Source organism: Zophobas morio, unplaced genomic scaffold (genome assembly GCF_036711695.1).
Source record: "Zophobas morio isolate AGI-343-1 ecotype UQ-CSIRO unplaced genomic scaffold, CSIRO_AGI_Zmor_V1 ptg000398l, whole genome shotgun sequence".
Classification (NCBI taxonomy): Eukaryota; Metazoa; Arthropoda; class Insecta; order Coleoptera; family Tenebrionidae; genus Zophobas; species Zophobas morio.
In genome coordinates this window covers 196,660-219,030 of record NW_026972502.1, presented here as the reverse complement: position 1 = coordinate 219,030, position 22,371 = coordinate 196,660, and the positions used below count along the sequence as shown (strand labels likewise).

At 32.7% G+C, this 22,371-nt stretch overlaps 3 protein-coding genes across 5 annotated transcripts; 1 reads left to right on the top strand and 2 right to left on the bottom strand.

The window, feature by feature from the left end:
• Positions 1–4,939: 4,939 nt before the first annotated feature.
• Positions 4,940–6,817, top strand: LOC135120571 (serine/threonine-protein kinase RIO3-like). Its single transcript, XM_064044895.1, has 3 exons — positions 4,940–4,986; positions 5,067–5,988; positions 6,092–6,817. The coding sequence occupies exons 1-3, from the start codon at positions 4,940–4,942 to the stop codon at positions 6,815–6,817; spliced, it is 1,695 nt and encodes a 564-aa protein (XP_063900965.1).
• Positions 6,818–14,780: 7,963 nt separating this feature from the next.
• LOC135120570 (putative exosome complex component rrp40) lies at positions 14,781–16,026 on the bottom strand. The gene is made up of 7 exons (XM_064044894.1): positions 15,932–16,026; positions 15,805–15,863; positions 15,526–15,752; positions 15,400–15,466; positions 15,248–15,330; positions 15,040–15,188; positions 14,781–14,988 (listed from the first exon to the last, which is right to left on the bottom strand). Exons 1-7 carry the CDS (start codon positions 16,024–16,026, stop codon positions 14,781–14,783), a joined length of 888 nt encoding a protein of 295 aa, XP_063900964.1.
• Positions 16,027–17,733: 1,707 nt separating this feature from the next.
• On the bottom strand, positions 17,734–20,023 carry LOC135120600 (ADP-ribosylation factor GTPase-activating protein 1-like). 3 transcript variants are annotated; one of them, XM_064044934.1, is made up of 11 exons: positions 19,896–20,023; positions 19,593–19,702; positions 19,130–19,187; positions 18,917–19,030; positions 18,788–18,868; positions 18,610–18,731; positions 18,266–18,371; positions 18,094–18,205; positions 17,997–18,036; positions 17,871–17,935; positions 17,734–17,806 (listed from the first exon to the last, which is right to left on the bottom strand). In XM_064044934.1, exons 1-8 carry the CDS (start codon positions 19,950–19,952, stop codon positions 18,176–18,178), a joined length of 678 nt encoding a protein of 225 aa, XP_063901004.1. In that variant the 5' UTR covers positions 19,953–20,023; the 3' UTR covers positions 17,734–17,806; positions 17,871–17,935; positions 17,997–18,036; positions 18,094–18,175. The 3 variants fall into 3 exon arrangements, with proteins under 3 accessions (XP_063901004.1, XP_063901003.1, XP_063901005.1); XM_064044933.1 differs by lacking the exon at positions 17,734–17,806 and having other exon boundaries at positions 17,848–17,935; XM_064044935.1 differs by lacking the exons at positions 17,734–17,806; positions 19,593–19,702 and having other exon boundaries at positions 17,848–17,935.
• Between the last annotated feature and the right edge of the window lie 2,348 nt (positions 20,024–22,371).

Sequence of the window (22,371 nt, the reverse complement as noted above, 5' to 3'; positions counted from 1 at the left end):
GTTTCCTTTAGGTGGATCTTCTTTCAGGGAATATTAAAGTTGGCTTAATATGTTGAGATTGAGGCTGAGGTTGATGTCAGTATCATTTAAAAATTCTTCTAAAAGTGGAAACACTTCTGTCTTCCTCATGTACGGGCCTAGCCAAAAGGGTTAACCTTCTTTTGAGGGCATTTATTTTGTTTCTCACGTGAACATAGACCCCAGGATACTAAGTTCGTCCAGAAGGTTAAATATGCCAGTCATGCATGCAAGCTTAGCCATCCATTCCTCTTTCGACAAGGCTCTACTAGGACAAATTTTCAATCTCGCAGAAGTTGTCTTACTTCTTTCCTCGATTTAAACTAACATGCAAAAAACCCCTCTTCTCGAAACCTCATTTTTCTATGGGGTAGGAGATGTTGGCGATGTGAGTCCATACTCTCACGCACTGTCTAGAACAATCTTGAACTCGTAGCCATAATCTTTTACTTTATAATGCCCATCTGAACGGGTGTTTTGGCAATTGACTAGCCCCTGTAAAATTAGGATTTTCCGATTTGTTACTACCTAAGGCTCAATAACTTAGGTTTTGATTGATAGTTCCAAGTTTGATCCTTTTGCTTTTATCTACTTTAATTGAAAAGGGCGCTGTAACTGGTTGGGCTTTTTACTTTCTCCTCTCTGGATTGGATCCCAACAGTGGTCCTTCCCTTGGTCTAAGGGCATTAGCTCTCCATTAAGCAGATATTTCCAGCCTGGCTTCCTTGATTAAAGTCATTGTGACTATTTTAGTAATGAGGCCTAGTATGTACTTTTAATTGAATACTTCGTTACTCATACGAGCTACTTAGATTACATCGTTCTTACTAATCACTGCTTTTCCTGTCTTAGCCTCTGCTTTAAAACATGCTTTTATTAGATAGTTACTTTATACTTTTTTTTTTTGAGTCGGCAGCACGCAACTACGCCTGAGCGAAGCCAGAACCTGAAATAATTATCCAAGCTATATATATATTATATCTCTTAGCTAGTAGTCCGCGCAGGTAAAGTAAGAATACTAAGAAGTTCTTCTCTTTAATCTTAAATCTCCACTATCTCACGAGACAATGTAAGTTAGCATGGCCGCTCACGTCAGTTAACCCCTTAAGTTAAATCGCAAAACAACTCGTTTTTTTTATTTCCTCGACCACTTGCTTTTAGCTATCGATGGCCACATTTTCCTCTGAACAGTGTTGTCGGAAAGCGATATAGCCTTAGTTTTTTAGTAGCTTGAGGACCCAAAATTCTGTGCAATATCAAAGCTGCAACGCTTCACTAATATCTCATCAATAGTAAATGGTTTAATGTTTTAGCTATTCGAAGAGCAATTAAACAACACACTTAAAGCAGCGACTTGTCACTAGTCATTATCTTTTTCATTTAACTTTTCTTAAGTTCATATGTCAAGTAATCTTTTTAAAAAGTCTGGTGGCTTTTAGTGAAATCCGGATGCTTTCAATGCAAATGACTCAGTTAGACGATTTCATAGCGTTATTTGGGAAAAATTGTAAAATATTACGCATAAGGGTCTGCTGGGGATTACAACAAAACCATGCTATACAAATATCTTATTGTAATGCCTAAGTTTTTTTTTACTCTTATGTTTGTATTGAACGTTTCAAATTATTAAGATATATCATAGTATTTGGTATACTTTAAGCATCATCTCTAATTCTTTTATAAATAGTGTTTTCGCCTCCACTAAGAAGATTAGAAGGTTTTGCAGTTCGATCATTTTAATATCCATCTTGTAGGTTTTTAATTTAAGGGAATAAAATGGTGTGTTTAATTCTTGAAAATCATGACAACATGCAAGTCAATGCAATGCTGACGAACAGCTGCGACGACGGCTCGCAGACCATAGGTTAGAAAACATAGGTCTAGAGGGCCACTTAGTAAATAATTTGTTAGTAGCACAAAAGATTTCTTAACAGAGTACGACTTGATATAGACGCGCTTAATGCACGTGTTACATTATAATATTTAGGGAATGAAAGACGTGATAAAGTTGTGTATACTTTGTCTATTTACTCCTATACCTGTTGTCGACTTACTAATTTATGCTACCTACCCTGGATCCAGAGGCTTATTTTCAGGTCCTGTAGATCCAGCTGGTTAATTGAACATTAGTTACACTAGCCAAGTTATGGAAGTACTGCTACAGTAGTGATGTTACCTATAAAAGCTACAGGCGCATTTTATCTTACACAGTCTAGATTTAATTGGGAAGCAGCATGCACTAAATTGACCTGCTTACCTAGAGAATTATTTTCTCTGGTGGTTAAAGCTTTACTTGATATCATCGGGCACATCGAACCAGCTAAGTCGGAGTGTAATACGTAATATATGTTTATGTGTGTGTAGGGTGGTGACAAAACTTAGTATTAAACCTTATTGACTCTATAGTAAAACCGGTTAAGGTGGTTCCCACCTTCTTAACCTAAAGAGTGTTAGTTTAAAAATTTTAAAAAAAAAATAAATTAATAGAGGAGTCACAGTATCTTTCAAGCCCCATACATCCCACAAAGAAAAGCGTTGCCAAAGAAACAATCAGACATCAGTTAACTGGATAAGTCATATATTTCGACTCTGGCCTATCTAAGCTCTTGTGGGATGAAGCTCTTTTACAAGCTGACTTATCCTAAATAATAGGTTATCATTACTTTAATTAATTACACCTGAACTATTGACGAAGCGAAGATCTGACTTGTAAAAGTGTCGCATATATGGGTTCAAAATCTTTTATTATAGTAATTCTATCAAATCTAAGCTGGATGAACGAGTTAAATAGAATAATTTGTTGGATTTGACACCTCTCTACACTGTTAAACTTTTCTTACTTACTTTGGGTCATATACAGTAGGAAAGTTCTCTTTGACAAGTGCGGCGTTTTTAAAATTGAATCTGTTCATGGGACGGACGATAACGACCCAGGTACCTAGCAGATGTCTTATCACAGCCAGCTACGATTGAAATTAAATCCCTTCAACTGCGCCAGAATGTTTTGACCATTTTAGACACTTGAAATGGCGTTAGAGATGAAACCATTAGTGATAATCGAAGCTTTATACCTATTGCGCGTGATGCAATGCCTAGGACTTTTAATAAATCTATGGATAGTGAATACAAGTTGGAGAGTTGCAAGCTATTAATCAAAAATTCTTCTTTTATTCCACAAATTGCACCTGCTTCTCAGTGGTATAGCTAAAAGGCTGAAAAAGAGTCGGTTTCAAGTGGGTTTTTCAAGTTATCAGTAATTTTGAAGACAGTTAATAATTTTAAGGCACGACTTTGTGCTAAGTTTTTACTCAACATAGAAAAGACTATCTGGAAACCTTGATTACCTTTATTAACTTAAAGGTTGGGCTCTTTTCCTGTTTAGCTATTTGGATGGAGACGGTACTACAGGTTAAACTAGACGGTGGTTTACAATCTCTTCACTGGAGGTATAAATAATGCCCAATCCGATTTATGGGCTAAAATAGTTAAGGTGGTAATAAATGCAACCACGCGCGTTGAGTTGGTCCAGTTTGGCTTTCGACAATGTTACAACTGTTCTTACTTATATTTAATGGAGAAAACGGAGAACTTTTTAAGCTTTAAAAAAGGAACAAAACTTTGATGAAGCACTATCTTAGGTGGCTCCAAACACCTCATAAAATTCCAGGTAAGGTATCATGGGGTTTGGAACTGAACGTTACGGGAACTGACAATGCAATTATATTCTATTAAAAGAAGTATATTACTGACGTTATGACAATATTTAACAGGAATGAGTCCAAGTCATTATAGGCATGTCAAGTGACGCACCAATCATTTTTCAAACAGAAAATTCAACAGCTCTTTACTCTATTAGGTTGGCCTAGAAGACCGTTAAGATAACTTAGTAATGGTAGAAAGTAATAAAGTGGACTTGATATCCCATTATATAATTTTTCGCCTCTTTTTAAGGCGAGCTTCCACTATTAGGCATGGTGGGAGGTCTAACAGTTGTTAAATAATATTGAGAATAAGACAGGAATTATTTTTAAAAACTCTAAAGTAAAGTTTATTAGGAGGTGTTTTTAGTTATTACACGCGTGAACTCCGTTAAAAGAGTGCAAGTGGTCGAGTAAAGGGAGGTAAAAGGCTACATCGAGCAATCTTCTTGTTGTTAGTATAATTATTTTGCCGTAGATTTACGAGGCTCAACTCAGGTAAGAATGGTATAATACATATAATAATTTTTAACTTAATTATTTATGCGAAAAGAGGCACTACTTAGCAATGCAGTATTAGAAAATTGGGCGACCTTTATTTTTTAATGAGTAGATTCTTTAGGCTCCACAAACGAACTATTTGTCATTAACAAATAAATCTCTGAATACTTCCGCTAACCGGTTAGTCCTTTAGAAAAGCTAAAAGATCAACTATTTATAATGTATTAGCTTACGTGCACTCTAATAAGCTTTTCACAAAGAAAACTTAGACTCAAGCAATGAATACAAAAAAATTCGCACTTTAAAAAGCGTGAACTCTTGTAAAGTAACTAACTGCTCATCCCATCGGAGGTTTAATTTTAATCCTAAAATTTTTCTTCTAGAGAAAACTGTTTGAAAAACCACCTAATGGTACAACTTTACACTCAATAGTCTTGTTTAATAAATTAAGAAAACTGCAAAAAGTTCTCACTTTAGTATTTAAATTTCAACTACCTTTAACATAATTTATTTTATTGTTATGGTTAACAATTGAACCACTAAAGGGACTAAAAGGACTAGCGCTTTGGCTCCTGATAGCTCCTAAGGTTGTTGTCTTCGCTATTCCCTAGCTGATACGTAAAAAACTTAAAAGAGGTTGCATTGTAACGACTAAACGGCTAAGTTACATACTCAACCAATCCAATACCGAAAAAGAGAGTCCCATTGGTGGGGGTTGAACAATGCCCATTACCGAGCTACAACGAGAACTCGAAAGCTCGTTGGGAAAGTATTTGGCCCATTAGTTTTGGTCCAGCGGTGGTTTTGCTACGGGACCGTGTTGGATCCAAATTTGGCATTTTATTTTAGACCTTCATTGGACGGGAAAGATTATATGTTTATACTCATTTTCAAATATTGTAACAAAGCTTCAGCTCTACATATCGAACTAAGCCTTGAGTTGTGGGCGGTTATGGATGGCCCCGCTGCTCCCGCTAATCCTTGGAGTAAATACTCGGGTAAGTGCAGGGGAACCCCTTATATATCATTTTCAGAAGTTCTCGATGAGGAACTGTCTAAAAAGCTACAGCTCGAAGATTTAATCTCCTCCGAATTCATGGATCCTGCGGAAGCTTTTTTTGGGAACCCCGTTAATTTGAGCGCTGTAACTTCTGTTAGTATCACAAAAGATAGTACAGAGGCATCTGATATGAAACTTGCAACCTTATTACAGAAGAAGTATGATAGGGAGTACAACCAATACGTTGAGCTTAGAGAAAAGCGAGAGCAAGGAGAATCTGGTAGTTCTTTAGATGTATTTGAAGTCAACTCACACTTAACTGAGGAAGACTCGGAAGTATATGATAGAGAAGACGAAGAAGATTTTAAGCAAGCTTCCTACCTTACTAAAGCTAAAAAATATGGTTTTTGTCATGACGGCGAGCAAGGTTTTATTTCAAAACATGACTTTCGAATTTCTGCAGCGAAACATGGCAACTACATGCGTAATTTTCGCGCAGTAGAGACGGGTTTACTACCAACAGATTATTTTTTTCCTATTGGCAATAAAGCTTTTAACAGTCTGAAAAAATCCGACTTTGAACTAAGTTCTAGGCGTATTCGCCTTAAAGAAAAGAATTCTCAAGCTACTTATAATTCAGTAATGGATCACAAAACCGAAATGATTATTTTTAAACTAATAAACAAAGAAGTCATTTCAGGTCTCACGTGTCAAATTAGCACCGGTAAGGAAGCTCACATATTTTTTGCCGCTCCAGGAAGAGCTGTTAAGGTAGTATTTATATTGTATATCGTAATTGATCTTATTAAATGTTTTTGAAAGTTTTTTTCTACCTTTTAACATATATTTTTTAACTTATATATATTTTTTAAAGCTATATAAAACAACCCTCAGCGAGTTTAAGCGGCGGGAAGAATACATTCAAGGCGATTATAGGTTTAAAAATTATCTTAAAAAGTCTAATAATAGAAAGTTGATCCAGCTTTGGTCCGAAAAGGAGTGTGCTAATTTAAAGCGCATGAAACTGTGCGGAGTGCCATGTCCTACCCCTATTTTTGTTAAAGATAACGTCTTGGTCATGTCTTACATCGGCCAGGATTCTGTGCTGCCGGCTCCCAAATTGAAAGACCTTTATTACAAGCAAGTGTCTAAGGGGAGTAAAATATTCCTGGAATGTATCTTTAATATGCGTAAACTTTTTCACTACGGCAATCTCGTTCATGCAGACTTAAGCGAATATAATATATTGTACTTTCAAAAGACCGTCTACTTTATCGACGTTGGACAGGCTGTCGATATTGGCCACCCCAACGCTCTCACTTTTTTATATAGGGATTGTCGCAACCTTTATACTCACTTTTGTACGCGAAATATCGTATTAAAAATTTCGGCTTTGGATATTTTTACTTTAGTTATTGATCCATCGCTTGATTCAATGGACGCTTTGCAGTCTCGTTTTTTGGAAAAGGAAGAGTTGCTTCAGTCTGTGTCAGGCGAAAGACCACACACTCGCCCTTCTCCTAGTGTTTACTCTACATTAGCTGGCGTTGAACCTTCTTTACGCGAATTAAAAGACATAGTCGCTGGTTTTGAAAAATAATGAAACACTATAATAAATGGTGTTACTTTAAATATAGCACTTATCCTATTGAAGTTCATAAGGTTAGCTCGGGCATTTCTTTATGAATTCGAATCTGTACACCCCTGTTTTAAAAAAAAGAATACCTAAAATAAATTCTTTATAAATGAGTAATGGAGCCCAGAAAAGTGAGTTGCTCTTTACTACTTAAAATGATTTTGCTGGTGCGGTTTTGTAATTGTTAGCTCTTCTCCCATTTCTATGAAGTGATATAAAGTAGTTTTGATTTTTATTTTTTTGAATAACAAAAAAAAATGTAATAATATTAACTTATATTTTTTATAGTAGTTGATTCTAGATTAACTGGAGCTTGTTACAATATATTAATTTTTTTAAGGGTTATTTTAGCTGCAACCCTCTGGATTAGAACATTCGCATCTTTATGAGAGTATTTTAAAAACGAATAAACATGAAGTAAAGGTTCCAGTACTCAGCAAGAAGGCTTAGGCGAACGAAAATTATTTTTTTATTAATATTATTAGAGTGGTACGGTTAATTTTAAATTTTCATTTTATTTTGTGAAATGACTTGCCACAGTGTAACATAAAAATTAATTCAAATTAAGCTTTCATCAATTAAATATACTTCAATTTTTAAATTTTATAAAAAAATTATTAAAATCATATACGTAAGGATGGCTTAGTGATTGATTAAACATGAAGTTTTGCAGTTATATTTTGTTTATTTCTTAAAGTATATATAGAAAGATTAATAGCAGCAAAAAGGTAACAGGTTTTTCCTCATTTGTTTATTTTCTTTTTTACTTTTTCTACTGCTCTTTCGCTTACCTTCTTACTACGTTAAAAGCACGAAATATGCTCCATTTTTGTTTCTTCCATTCTTTTTTTCTCTTTTATACTTTACTTAATAAGTCTTTCAATTTTTTTTCCTGCTCTTTTGTGACGTTCAAATATTCCTTATTTAACAATTATAATCATCTTTCCTTACCTACTATTTAAATAGTCCCTTTTTTCGATCTTTCTGCCCCTTTTCTCTTTAACATATTCTTCTACTTCTTTAAGATTTTGATAAAAAAAACATGCAAAGTCATCTAGTAGTTCTACATGGAATGCCCAAGTGCTCCGGAAGCCTTCACAACTCCGTCAATGACTAGTTGGTATCAAACTGACCTTTATCATTATATTTAAGATAAAGGTTTGGTAGATTTGCATTCGAAAATATTTTGATTAGAACAAAAAGTCAAATTTAAATCTTGCTAAACTGGTTATTTAAAAAATTCTAGAAGGGCAAGATAGTTTACAGCCCATCTTCTTTCATAATCAAAATTTCGTGGAAAAATTAGATGAGAATGGGAACACTACGGATTTGGGCTCAAAACATGCACGATTTAAAAAGCAAATACTAAATGCGGCAGGATTCCAAAAAAAATATTATATACCCATTCTCTAATGATAATCACCCCAGATTCTAAAGCTTTATGTACACAGACCCTTGACCAAAATAACAAGATATTTTTAAACACTACATTATGGTCACTTTAGCTCAATAACTTAAAAACATTGTCTTAAAAGTTAAATTCCTTAAGGGTCATTAGTGCGAGGACGCAAATTGCAAAAAAGGAAAGTAAGCGAAATTAGTCATACCCATCGCACTTGGTCAACGTTTGTACGTGAATACTTTGCATGAATCTAACTTCTTTGATATCAGTATATTATTGTAACTGACGCTAAACCTAAACATATCACTTGCAATTCTTCCAATTTCTCTAAAAGCAAAGTTGAAATAAGAGCAAAACTTCTTTACTGGATTATATGCCGTAACAACAAGATATAGTTGATTATGATTTAATACTTCCTTATAACAGAAATAAAATAAATTTGATAGCCAACTCATCTTTATAACTATTAGAAAAGGTACGAGGAACTTTTAGCAATACCACGCCACCTTTACCTAAAATTACCCTATGCCATTCTAGAAAATTTACTTTTAATGAAACTAAAGAATTTCAATACCAACTGACTTAAGTAAAAGTCAAATAACTTCGACTCTTTAGGATTTAACCTAATCACAAACCACGATATAAAAAAGAATGAAAGTACTCTACAAGATACAAGTGACATATTACCGTCCACTAATCTAAACAAATATAGTTTATGGCCAAGTTGAACCTGAAAATGACAAAGACACAATCACTAAACCAAAAATTAAAAGAAGATAAGTGCATCATGAGTTATCAATGGTAATAACAAACTATTAACCAATCAGTAAGTTCTTTTGAGCTATTTATTGATGCACAGGTTACTCCAGTTACCACGATACAACAAAAACAATTATAACTAGACTTAAAAGAAGATAAATGCATTAAAAAAACAATGACCACTGCGAGAATAGTTTATCAAAGTTCGCCGGTATGCGTAAAGACGAAAACTTCCTATTAAATTCTGAGTACACCTATTTTATGCTGGACGACGGACGTGAAGACTTAATTTAATAAGTTCCCTCTCTAGACGAAGCAGAGAATAAGTGTAAAAGAACTCATCAGTTTCCCGAAAAGAACAAACATCTACAAAAGGAAAGAATAAAGATAACAAGTATCTCATATATAACCTTTAATGCAGCAAAGACTAAAGAGGACAAAAACAATATAAGAAGGCTGCTGTTAATGATATAATCCATTTACAATGCGCAGTTAAAAAAATGAAAAAAAGAGTAGATACCATACAACTGAGGAACTGGGGGTATGCTCTTTGCATTTATAATAATTTTAACTGGTAAATTTAATCTGTCAAGATTATTTTAAAATTATATATATATATATTCATTTGAATTCAATAAAAATAAGATTTGACCTTTCGTTCGTGGTATCTTTTCGGTCGGTAGGACTGTAAAAAAGTTTTAGCTTTATTAACTAAAGAGCGTGTTTAATGTATTTTTTTGGTCTATAGGCCGGACAAAATGTCGTTAGTTAATTGTCTACAGGGTAGTTTATCGGGAGCTTAACGTCCAGTGGGCTTGAGTATTAGTAAAGGAGGGCTAAAAGCTTAAAAGGAAATGTTAAACAGACGCCCATTAAAGAACTCCTCTTTGCACAAAAATAATGGCATAAATAATTATAAACCTTTTTGATGTCAGCGAAAAAATAAATATTATTTACTACAGGGCTTCTTCATACATAAAAAAGCAAAGATCTCTACAAAGCTAGGCTAACAGCTAGAGGATACCAGAAAAGGGGAGTATTGACTTTCATGAATTTTACTCCCCTGTACTATTTAAAGAAACCTTTCTATTACTAAAAAATTGTAAAATTTAAGAAAATGACCGTACATCTTGTAGATTTTGCTACGACTTTCTTACACACAATATTAGAAAGCCAGCTTATGTTTATATTCCTTAGGGTATACATTATATTATAGATCTGCTATCTACTGAACAAAGGCAACTAATCCTTGAGCATTATACAAAAAGAGAAAAGTGTATTTAAAAAATTAATGTGGTAGTCTGTAGATTAAAGGAAATCTGTAAAGATACTTTAAGAATATTTACAAAATGGTTACCTAAATATGAGAACAAATAAAGTATACTTGATACTTGCAAATTTCCATTCGGAAAAATTCAATACCATAGTAGGCGTATACGTGGATGACTGTATAATTTTGCGCGACGCACAAAGTTTTTGTAGATAATATGAGGGATATGAGTTTAAAAAACCGCCACAAAGGGATAAAACTTGGTTAATTATATATTTAACAAAGGATACAAATTTGCTCGACCAATTTTCGAGGATTGAAAAACGGAGAGAAAATGTAAGTACTAACAGCAAATGCCAAAAGCCTGTTTTTAGGACTTGAAGCTTAAACCGCCCAGCAATGACCGTTTCATCAATGATTAATATAATAGCCTGGGTTCTTTAAGTTATATAACTGATAGTACAAAATTGAATATCATATGTGACTACTTGACTGTCATCGTAACGCACCTGGGCAATAGTTACGAAATTTTTACCATAAGATATATATTTTTGTATGGAAACCCTTTTACTGGTAGACTAAGATTAATTGAAACACAAAGCACATACATCCCCTTGTGAAGAAGAATACATAGCTTTAAGTAGTGCTATAACAAGTATTACATTCAGTAAAGCAATTAAGTAAATTAATTTTCGATTCCTCGCTTTCAGTACGAGTACAAGTAGATAATGAACCTATAGTTTACATTGCTAAAGGATTGGCTTTATCAAAGAGATTACGCCACATTGATATTGCTATAACTTTGTAGAACCAGCTCTAAAAATGAGAAATCTATCATGCCTCTCATATCGCTTCAGAGTAAAATAATGATAATATATTTACTAAACCACTTTTAAAACAGAACCACGAAAATTGATTAATTAAATTTTTCAAAATAAGCTAAAAATTGTGTATAATAAAGGGTTGTAATATAAAAACCACATCAAATTAATTTCTCTTCAACTGATTATATTTAATAATATTTAACACATAAACATAAAGATCACTTAGTGATTAGTTAAACTTATAATTTTGCATTGTTATTTTTTTATTTTTTATTTTTGTAGTGTATACAGAAACTTTAATAGTAATAAAGAGAGGCCTGGCTGGCTCAGCTGCTGATGGTTTTGTGCCTAAAGCTGCCTACCCCGGTAGTGGTTTTTAGCTGTTTTTCACCTCACAGACCAGATAGTGCGAGTCCGGGCCATATATTTTCCGCTTTTCTAGTCCTTTCGGACGGCTATTATAGCTCTATAAAAAGCGTACACTGGGGGCGCATGTGCGCTGACTCCTGTATAAGAGGGGAATTCAGATTAAGGGACTTGAGGTCTTTCACGAAGACTGACTGTAGCATCCAGTGCCTAAAAAATAAATGAAGAAACAATAAGGTTACAGGTTTTCCCTCGTTTTTTGCTTCCTTTTTTTTACTTTCTTCTACCGCTTTTTTGCTTACCTTCTCATTACAGTGAATACCTGAGGGGTCTAGGGCTGCTTAGTCCGCATTCCACTTACAAGGGTGGTTAGGGGGCGCAAGTACCCATAGATAAATTATTAAATAAATTATTTTTAAATAGTATAAAGTTACTATTTGCTATATATTGTTATTAGTATAATTATATAGCATTAATAATAATATAATAATTATGGGCATCCATGAGGATAACTGTGGGTGGTATGTATGGGGTGTGGTGGTTAAAATTGTAACAGACTTTTGAACAAAGTTCGCTTAGGTTATGTACTGATGTCTGAAAAATTACTTATTTTCTGCTTTAATAAGAGATTTTTTGAGAGGCATAATTTTATAATCCTAGCGTAAGTTGCAGTTGACTACGAAATAAGGCGTTTCGGTTGACATACGAAGAAATTTGTTCTGCTAGGTTTGTAGTTAATCATTACCAATGCCAGGTTTATATATAAATATATAGATGGCGTATTCTAATGCTCAGTTGAGTAATAACTTCGGATACTTGAGCTCTCAAACAGTTGTTCACTTAATTACAAGTGCAAGTTTATTGTTATCGTGTCTCTAGATGAGATAAGTCACGCGGACGGCGGTATTGTGCGCCGCACCGTGCCTCATGTTGGGGTTCTTTCACTAAGGAACTATGAACGTGTTGTGATCCGAGCGTAAAGGCGACAAATTGCTTTTACAGCTTGTGATCAACAGCTTAATTTATAGTTCAGGGTGTAGTGTACTTTTGAGGAAGCGCTATTGTGTATAAGTTGTAGGCACGATAATTGCTATATTTCTTATTATATATATATATATATAACTTAAGGGGGCCCCGTTAAATGTATGCGTTTGTCGAAAAAGGCCGTAAGGTAGAGTCACATTGCTGAAAATCGAACCCATTAGCTTAAGTTAGTTTTAAACCGCTTGGGGACGTAACCCCGATCTTGGAATGATGACTTACGTTTCTAACCTTTAAATTGTAACGTTATATTGTTGGAATTTATAAATAACGATGTTATCCTGGTTGTGACAACTAAGTCATAGGATGCGCAGAGTATAAAACTGTGTCACGGTGAAAATTTTTTTTTAAATTAAAAATACTAAACTAACAATCACTTCTTTTTACGCATGTTTCACCTAACCACTGTAAATGTTATTCTGATATATATAGCTTTTGCCAACCGTAGAACATAGTGCAAACTATAATATAGTTAAAATACTTGCAAATCCTGTCAGAGTACTATAATTTTTTTGATTAGCTGTGGCGTACTAGGTGGGGCCACCTAAAAAATCAAACCACTTAGCATTTAGAGGAGTTTAAAGATAAATAATTAACCCTTTCTTCTCCCGAAGGTATACCACGGCGATCTCTTAGGACAGAGGATGGGACTTAGCGTTAGCTCTAAGCAAGGGAGCTCCAACTCCTGTGCACAACAATATTTATTATACAAAATTTTCATCTTCACTTTAAGCTGAATGTGCTTTAAGTGAAGATTTTCGTGTATTTTTTTTTTATGCTACCCTAGTCACACCACTTTTGCCCTCATCACCTTTTCGGTGCATGGAAGAGGGTCACCATCTTATTGCTATCTTCTCTGCTTATCAAATTAGGGTCCATGTCTCGTCAGTCGCTGTTTCACTTCTCCACACAAAAACTAATTTATTGTAGGGTCATGCTATAATCTGATTTTATTTTGTCTTTAAAGCATAGACGCTGGAAGAGGAAAAGGAGGAAGTAAGTTTGTTTCAAAGGTTTTTACTTATATCTTAAATACTTTGAAGATATCTAATAAACAAGTTAATATGACTGAGAGCGGTCAGTTTTTTTAATTTATAATTTAAGCATTCACATTCCACTAAAAATATTTTTTTGTGAGCTTTACTCTGGCCATGGCTTATCAAAGTTTTTATAGAGGTTATCTAAGTATAATATTAATATATAAAGCCTATTTTAGTTAAATGAATTACTTTCACAGTTATGCGAATATATACTATGATAAAACAAAGTAGAGAAATTTACTTAGACATTTGCACCTTTTTTTAAAATTTATTTTGGGTAAATACAGGTTTAAGAGCCCTAAGGTGCTGCTTTAATTTGTAGTAGGTCATTAACCGGTCACGTAGAAAAATTCTGTTAATTTGGACTGCCTATTTATAGGTTTTAAACTAAAGAAATAAGTTTAAGTATAATACCTTAATATAAACTTTAACCTACACTTGTGCTGATTGCATAGCTTATTTTAGTTCTCGGCCTCCCAAAGTTCACTACTCCTTTCTCTGTGACTTTTAAATAATATAGGTAGGGGCTTAAATCTGATCTTTCTTATGTTGACTTTGTACTATGCTTGCAAAATAATATCATATCATATTATACGCTTTAAATAAAAAATTTGCTATTTCTTGGCTGTCGTGCTTTCTGCTTGCTCAGCTTAATCTTTATACATTACTGGCATTACGGAGTTGTTTACAGTCTGTGACATAACCTTTATGTCTAAGTTTTTTACTGTTAGACCCCCCAAGTTTCTTATAACTTTTATGAACGGTCATAGAGTAGCTATTCTTTAAACTATTTACCTCTTGTCAGGTTAGAAGCTGAATAGCTTCCCGTTTACCCTACAATATTGCGTTTCTCTTCTAGTGCTAATAGTGTATGGTGTCTCCTCACGTTAACTGTACCTTACCTACTTATTTATCTGATGATAAACCCTCCTTTCAACACCTTATGTAAAGCGCAACTAAAGCTGGTTCGAAGGAAAGTTTTTCGCTTGCAATAATAATAAGCAATCTAACACCTAATTAAAAAAAGCTATGCAAGTTTCCATGTATAGAATGCTAATACTGTAATAAGTAGCAGTGAGCTTTGATAAATCCTAGCACCCGAACAGGAGGTGTTCATAAACGATTTTATTATAATATAAACCTTAAACAAACCAATAATAGGCTTTCTCCTATCATACAAAATAACTTCACGAAATAGTAAATTTACAAATAGCAATTTCTTTAATTAGGCAAAATTTTTAGCCAATTCCTTAATTATTATACAAATTTGTTTGTCAGTCATATACTCACTTTTTTGAATAAGTGACACTAGTTGTATAGTATTTTCTATGGAGGTTGAGTTAACCCAAATGCGACCGTTCAACCCAACTGTAATTTCGTAAGGAAGCAACTTTCCCATACTCTCAAGGATGACGCAGTGAGGCTTAAGCAATCTGAAAAGTAGTATTATACATATAACTTTATTAATAACGAATATAAAAAACCTTCGACAGAGGTTGCTTGAGCAAGAAAATAAGTAACCTTCTTTCAACCCACCCATCCCAGCACTTTTGTTAGCATTATCTACACACGATAAAATGGGTTCCATATCCTTATGGGCAGTAATCAGCCTCCCATAAACTAAATCTCCTTTCTTGTGTTACACAAAATAGCAATATATTTTTTTTAAAAAATTAAAAAAGAGAAGTTTACTTTCAAAGAAGGTTTATTACGCTTTGTAGCCCCCTCAAATGAATACATATCTAGAGAGGCAAGGGCACTACTACCAATATTTACTGTAAATTATATTTTTAAACAAAATACTCTTATAATACAGCGCGCTCTATTAATAAAAGCTTGCTAACCTTTAAAAGTGTCCGAATATCTATCTGTAATTATTCCGATAACGCGTTCTTCCAAAGCGGGGATGTACTATTTATGCTTACAGTTAATAACAAATAATAGCGAAATTTAGATATATATGTGAAAACCCGTTTTTGAGAAGAATTCACATACAATAAAGTTCTTCCTTTAAAAACATTTTCCACAAAAACACCACACTTGGTTGCCTTGACCAGGTTGCCATCCCTTACTAAACCTGGACCTAATAAAATTTTCGTCTCGGTAGCTTCATTATTTAAGGTTTTTATTTCGTCTCCTGGAATAACTATAATTTTTTTAACAATTTTATTAAAACCTTTCTTAACCATTACGAAGTCTATTAAAACAGATGTACAAAAGAGTTTTGTATACAAGCGCACACACCTCACCAGCCTTGCGCCTGTTCTTATGTTGCCCTCTACCAAAATTAGGATCAGTGAAACACTTACTTTAAAGTTAAAAATTGTATTCATGTAGGTAAATTGCTATAACTGTATTGCTTGGCTAATAACCTACCCATTGGATAGATTCTTCAATTTATTTAGGGGATAATACGTTATTAGCAACCATTGAAGATCATGGTACCCTAGATAGTTAACACTGGTAAACATTTGTGCTTCCGCCCTTTCAACGGGTAAAATAAATTGAGTACCCAAGTTTCTTGAAACTGAGAAAGGTATTTCTGTTAAAAAATAATAAAACTTTTTAGGTAAAACAATAAAGATATGCGAAAAAAAACTTTTCTTATTTAGCTGTAAAAATTGTGTATTATAGTAAATATGCTAAGGATAAATAAAAATGTCTATCATTATTAATGAAATGGAAACAGAACTTTAATGGAGCCCTCATAGTTCTAGCGTCTTTCCTAAAGCACAACTTTTTGACTATGCTGTCGCCTTCTTTCTTGGAAAGTAAAATTAAAAATTTAAGAACTAGCTGCCTACTCTAAAACTTTGAGTATGTCAAGGGTGTGTATGATAATAATGTGGAAGACAAATTGTTCACAGTCGAGTTTTAGTTAACTTTTCTGACCTTGATAAGGACAGCGCTAGTTATTTTAGTTCCTTAACTAGCTTTTATAAAAAACATCATTGAAAAAAAGAAAATTCACTTTTCGAGTTTCACTATTATATTTTATTCCTGTATTAAACTGGTACGATAGGATGCTGTTGCTTTTATAACTGCAATTTCTATAGAAATAACATCTTGAAGTTTTTTAACTAATACTGAAAAAGCTTTATTAGTTTTCTTTTGATTATGTAAATCTATTTTAAATTAATGCCAATAAATAGATGTTAGTATCAGTACTCCCCGCGCATATATCAGTTGAAATGAACTATATTAGACCACTTTGGACTTACTGTGGTAAGTTTCGGATAACCTTGTCTATTCAATCCGTTTTACCAGCTGCTGTGCTCAAACCAAAAAAAGTTAATAGTTTTGCTAAAAACTATAATTAGAAAAGAAATTAGCTGGCGCAATTCATTACGAGTCTTATAATTCCGCTTTTAACCTGGGGACTCGGCTTTTATAGCATAAATAATTTCCCTTAGGACTTGTATCCGCAGTTATGCACTTCTGTCTTCCCTTAAGAAGTGCAAAGCTTGAATTTGACACAAACTGAAGTTGATAATATACACATTTGAACTGATTGCTCTGCAAAAGTCCTACCATCCCTTTAGCAGTAAATGAGAAGAGTAGACAAGTTAACTATACTTGACTTTTAAGTTATATTAAACAAAAAGATATAATCTTAATAAAGACCTACAACGTAAAATCCTTTTTCCGCAACAGAAAAATTAGGTGCAGAAAATAAACAGAGTCGCTCTTAAGTATATCCACTTAGAACTGCACGAATTTTTTTGCTATTGCCTGGGCTGCTCAATTTTAATTATAGAAGCGGTTACTGTCTTTTATGTTATGTTTAGTAAACTTTTGCTAAAGTGGTGCTAAATTTATGCTGGTGCCCACTTTTATAATAAATTTAGTTATATTCGTATTGTTTTATAAGTTAAAGGCTTCAATAAAACCTAATAACTATATTATTTACTGTCGTTAATAGTCTTAATATATAATTGCGAGACCGTCGTTAGATCTTCAAACTTGATAAATTTTCCGCTAACAAAATTTGTATTAATTGCTATGGGCCTCTAAGCTCTGATTAGAATATTATGAAATATAAGATATATTGTAATTTTTATTTAAGAACTTATTTTAAAACGCAAGTAGTCTATACAATAAATAACAGTTAAAATAATTGTACGCTGATGATTAAAAATGCTATTGGTCATAGGAGTTATATATACAATAAGATTCATAAAGATTTTGAATGGAATAAGCAAAACATGAGCAGCAAATAAATCTGCTATACAACCGCCCGCCCCCGTGGTGCTAAGTAAAATAAGCAATTTAAAAAGAAATTAGGGGAAATCTCTATTTTTATTACAAGTCGAACCTAATAAAAGTGTTCATCTCAGCATTCCTTTTTAACTTATTGGTTTTCAGGGTCTTCCTCCCGTGCTTTTGAAAAAATTACTTGTTAGCTACTTTTTACCGCAACACATAACCAGCAGCATTTAACCTTGGTGTGCATCGTTCGTGCCAGCTAACGAATGCCAGTACTGTTAATCAATATTACGTTAAAAATAACGCAACGCTAGTTTCAAATAATAATAAGCCTCTGAAGCTTTCCCTCTTGCAACCCTTACAGGTTCTGAAGAGCTGATACGGTCAAGCGTTGTTTTTATACTTCTGTTTACATCACTGGCAACCAAGCGTGCTTTCTCTTATCTTGCAGAGAAGATGTTACATTCTTAACAAGAAAAGATGTAAAGAGTCTTTTATACACACCCTCTGAGTCGTGGGCACAAGAACGTTGTCGTTGAGCTCTTGAGACGTTTGGGAGATCTTCTCTCCTGCAACAGAGGCAAACCTTACCGCAGCGCTCGATAAAATGCTGGCATCAGTAATATATTATAAGAAAAATTATGTTATAAAGTAGTAAATACAAAACTTTTCAGTCGTTATATTAAATTATTTTACTCCAAAAAGTTTATAATATAATAATTTATACTTGCGAATTGTTAACTTTACTGCTAACGCAAGTTGATTTTGCACACTTTTAATAATTAACACCTTACAATTGCTTGCTTTTCTAAAATATTAACTTTTAGCATAAAAAATAAAGAGTAAACTTCCATCCTCTAGTAAAAGAAGAGGAAGCTTCCGGAAAAATTCTATTATTCCATTCTTCTCTTAACGATCCAAATCCTTCAATCCTGTTGTTAAAAAAATTGGAGTCGCTATTTTTCTGAACCTGTAAAGAATTATTTTTTTAAAAAAAAAAATAAACTATATAAAAAAATTAAGAACTTTCTGATGGACAAAGAGCGGAACATTCATAGCAGGAGACAAACTTTCGTTCCAGACTTCCCCCTTCGATTCAACACTTAACTTACATTAAGTTAAAATGATGTATATAAAAAATATTTTTTTAAATACTTTATCCCTCCAAAGATGAGCGGCTCTTGTATGATATTTCTCTTTAATAGTCATTTCAGGGGAATACTCTTCATGCTGAAGTAAAAAGTCTAAAAACTTTTGATTTCCGCCGGACTACAAAGTCAATTAATTTATACAAATAAAAAAAAAATGCGAGCAACAAAAATGTTCGTAATTAAAAATAAAGTTTAGATATAAATAAAATAATGAAACCATCATCATATTCAAGTATTTTTCGCTCCAAAAGTCCATCGTTAGTGATTGCACAAAACTTAAAATAAATTTAGAAAGTAATGAATCAATAAACTTGTTCAATTAAAAAAGGGTAAAAAAGTAAGTTATTATATATTCAATACAAGGAAATTTAAAATAGGTTATAATGATTAATATTTAAATATTTTATAAAAAATATAAAAAGCGTCAAAACAATATTAAAATAAAATTTTTTTTCTTTTTAAGTTTTCGTAAATTTTTATAAAATTAGAAGTTGTTGTAATTCACACTATAACATTTCAATAACTAATCTTTTAATATAATTATATTTAATTAAAAAAAGATAATTTCAACACTAAATATATGGAAAATGGATTTAAAAAAGTATTTAGAGATATTTACAACAAAAAAGGTTTAAAGAAGTTATTCTTTTTATGTAAGCGCAACAATAAACAAATAACACCTTATGTGTACACCAAAACTTCTATGTATTCCTGAACAATTTAGGCAAATGAGAATCCCATTATTTACAGAGGCCCATTGGGGATTATAAGAAAAACATTCAAAACACTTCTGCAGTAGATATTATTATAAACTTTTCACTTTATAACCAGTAGTATCGAATTAAAATATCAAGAAACACAATTACATAGCTTAAGAATTTTTTTTTGTAAATTAACCAAAAATTTAGATTTGTTATTTATATATAATAATGTTTAGTCATAATATAAAACAAGATAACTAGTAATAAGTAAAGACTTCTTACGTCGTTGCCTGCAAGACTTGTAATTTGTTTGATAGTAGATTCAGTCAAGATACTCATAGCTTTAAGTGAAATGTTTTATACAGTAACAATTAACCTACTAAATATAAATTCATCAAGAAGTTCAGATATCCCTATAATAGCAAGCCAAACTGCCTGATCCCGACTTTTTCGGGGAGTATGTAATTCCGAGGTTGTTTATTAGCGGAAAAAGTAGAGGTACGTAAATAGCTATATTTAGATAATTGGTTTTTGGAGAGTGGCTAAATTAGTAATTAAGAACAGAAAGTAAGGATAGAAAAGAAAAATGGAGTAAAAGTTTTAAAACATTAAACCACAATAAATGGAATAGAACTCTATACACTCTTAGGGTCAAATTCCTTATGTTTCATATTTGGCGAGCTTTTACACATGAAGGAGTCCGTACTAAACTAAGTACGGTTGGTCAGATGAAAAAAGAACATCAATACGAATTAAATTGAAGACTCAATTTAAGCTTGCTAATGTAATAAATAAACTGATAACATAGTGGCGTGTATTATGATTAGTATGGGACACATGTAAGTCCAGAAGTGGACAAAATCATTCCGTAAGTTAAAGTGAAACTACTAAGAGTTTAATGGAACTTTGTACATTGTTCACTGGTTCAACTGACCTACTAATCTTAAGCGCTTAAAATGGTATCAGAGCTCCTCATTTCTTCCAAAAGCATAATAGTGACAAGTTTTTACACTCCATAACAAAATTTTATATATAGGCAAAAAGTGTTGAGAAACGGAAGTAATGATAAAAGTTGGCTATTAAATATTAATAATAATATAAGAACTTTAATAAATAAATTATAAGAGCAAATCTTTATCTGCTTAGACAAATTCGGTATAGTTAAAAGACCAACTAATTCTTCTAGCAAACTAAACAAGCACAGAAAGTATTTTATAAGAAATTTTATATATATATATGATATATAGGCTTTCTTTACAATTAAATACACAAAGGTTAAATATTAGCTAGTCAATATTCTAAAACCTTTATAAATAACTTGCTCATCGTCAGGCTAAGGAGTTTTTCTGCTAAACTCACCTCGATTCTCTATCTGTAGATTTTGTTTATTAGCCAGAAGTGTAATTCCAAGCTTTCTATTGTCTTCTAGAAGGTTCTCAATTTTGCAGTACTTAAACAATTACGTTTATATTTTGAAGCTGGAGGATAATATTTCTTGTTATATTGTGGCGATGAGCATTTGGTTATAGATTTTAACAATAAAACTGCCATAATATAAGTTTTAATCAATTAGTTTTCTTCTTGCACCTCTAACAAAGGAGCACATGAAGAACAAAGTGTAGAGCTTATGCCGCTTATAAAGCTATAATAGTTTTAAGTTTTGAACATCAAATTTAGAGCAAACGTTTAACTTAATTATGGTGCTCAACTGCGCACTCACATGAATAATTTGCCTTAATTTTAGGTTTACGGCATATAAAGCTCCCTCCTGGCTAGCCATGAGAGTTCGTTATTGCTTGGCTATTTCCTCTGTCATAAGTTGTTAAGTGTTGAGATAATAAAAATTGACTGAGGCCACAAACTCGGGTAAACTCAAGTCGTACTTCATTCGAGGAACACTTTAGAAATTTTGCAGGATCCTTGTACGGTTAGTCATGAATAAACGAAGTTTAATATTTTAATTTCGTGTTGTGCATAATGCAGGAAGCAAATTATTTTTTTTTGCCTAATCAAAGGCCTTAATAGACAGTGAGCTTAAAGAAATTGTGTGTTCAGTTTCCTCGATTTTTAAAACTAGAATTATATTTTAGAACGACCTTACTTCGCCCAATTAAATGACTGAGTAATTTTTTTTAACTTCGAATTATTTTTGATTAGCTGTACGTCATCACGTATAGAATCATACTGTAAATTAACCAGGATAGCATAATATGCATAGGTTAAATTTTGAACTGCAGGTTGGTATTTTTACGTTTTTAAGCTAAAAGGTAATTAACCGCCTTTGATTCGTTTCATATAGGGCTTTGTGGAGCTGAAACATTTTTGTTTTTTAAAAGTTTGTGTATGCTTATTAGTATTAACGTGATTAAGGTGAGTGCTCTTATAAATTTAAATAAATAGCGTTATCTTTGAACGTGCTGCTATAATTAGTAGTTTTTCGGTTTTTTTATAGAATTATGGGGTTAGTAGTTTTCGTGATACCAATGTTTTAAATTTGTAATATTATAGGAAATATTTTATTATGTAACTTAATTCTTTCCTTTTAACATTTTTTTTCCTTATTAAATTATTTAATAATAATAAAATTAATTATTGCTCTGAATGAGCCGCTTGCTCTTATGCTGTCTCTCAGATGTTTTTTGTCGCTAGTGTTCTTTCCATTTAGTTATTTTAACTCGCAACTTACGCCTTAGACCAGTTTTCAAAATAAGTTAGAACTTAGAGCTTCATGGTAGCGACTCTAGTTACATACGTTGTT

Coding starts and splice junctions, on each gene's coding strand:
- LOC135120571 (XM_064044895.1), top strand. CDS start 4,940: ATGCCCATTACCGAGCTACAACGAGAACTCGAAAGCTCGTTGGGAAA. Junction 4,987..5,066: donor CTCGAAAGCTCGTTGGGAAA/GTATTTGGCCCA, acceptor ATTTTATTTTAG/ACCTTCATTGGACGGGAAAG. Junction 5,989..6,091: donor CTCCAGGAAGAGCTGTTAAG/GTAGTATTTATA, acceptor TATTTTTTAAAG/CTATATAAAACAACCCTCAG.
- LOC135120600 (XM_064044934.1), bottom strand. CDS start 19,952: ATGAGTATCTTGACTGAATCTACTATCAAACAAATTACAAGTCTTGCA. Junction 18,732..18,787: donor CGCTCTTTGTCCATCAGAAA/GTTCTTAATTTT, acceptor AATTCTTTACAG/GTTCAGAAAAATAGCGACTC. Junction 18,372..18,609: donor TCTTTTACTAGAGGATGGAA/GTTTACTCTTTA, acceptor TACTGATGCCAG/CATTTTATCGAGCGCTGCGG.
- LOC135120570 (XM_064044894.1), bottom strand. CDS start 16,026: ATGTTTACCAGTGTTAACTATCTAGGGTACCATGATCTTCAATGGTTG. Junction 15,331..15,399: donor ATATTCGGACACTTTTAAAG/GTTAGCAAGCTT, acceptor TATAATTTACAG/TAAATATTGGTAGTAGTGCC. Junction 14,989..15,039: donor TCAAGCAACCTCTGTCGAAG/GTTTTTTATATT, acceptor ACTACTTTTCAG/ATTGCTTAAGCCTCACTGCG.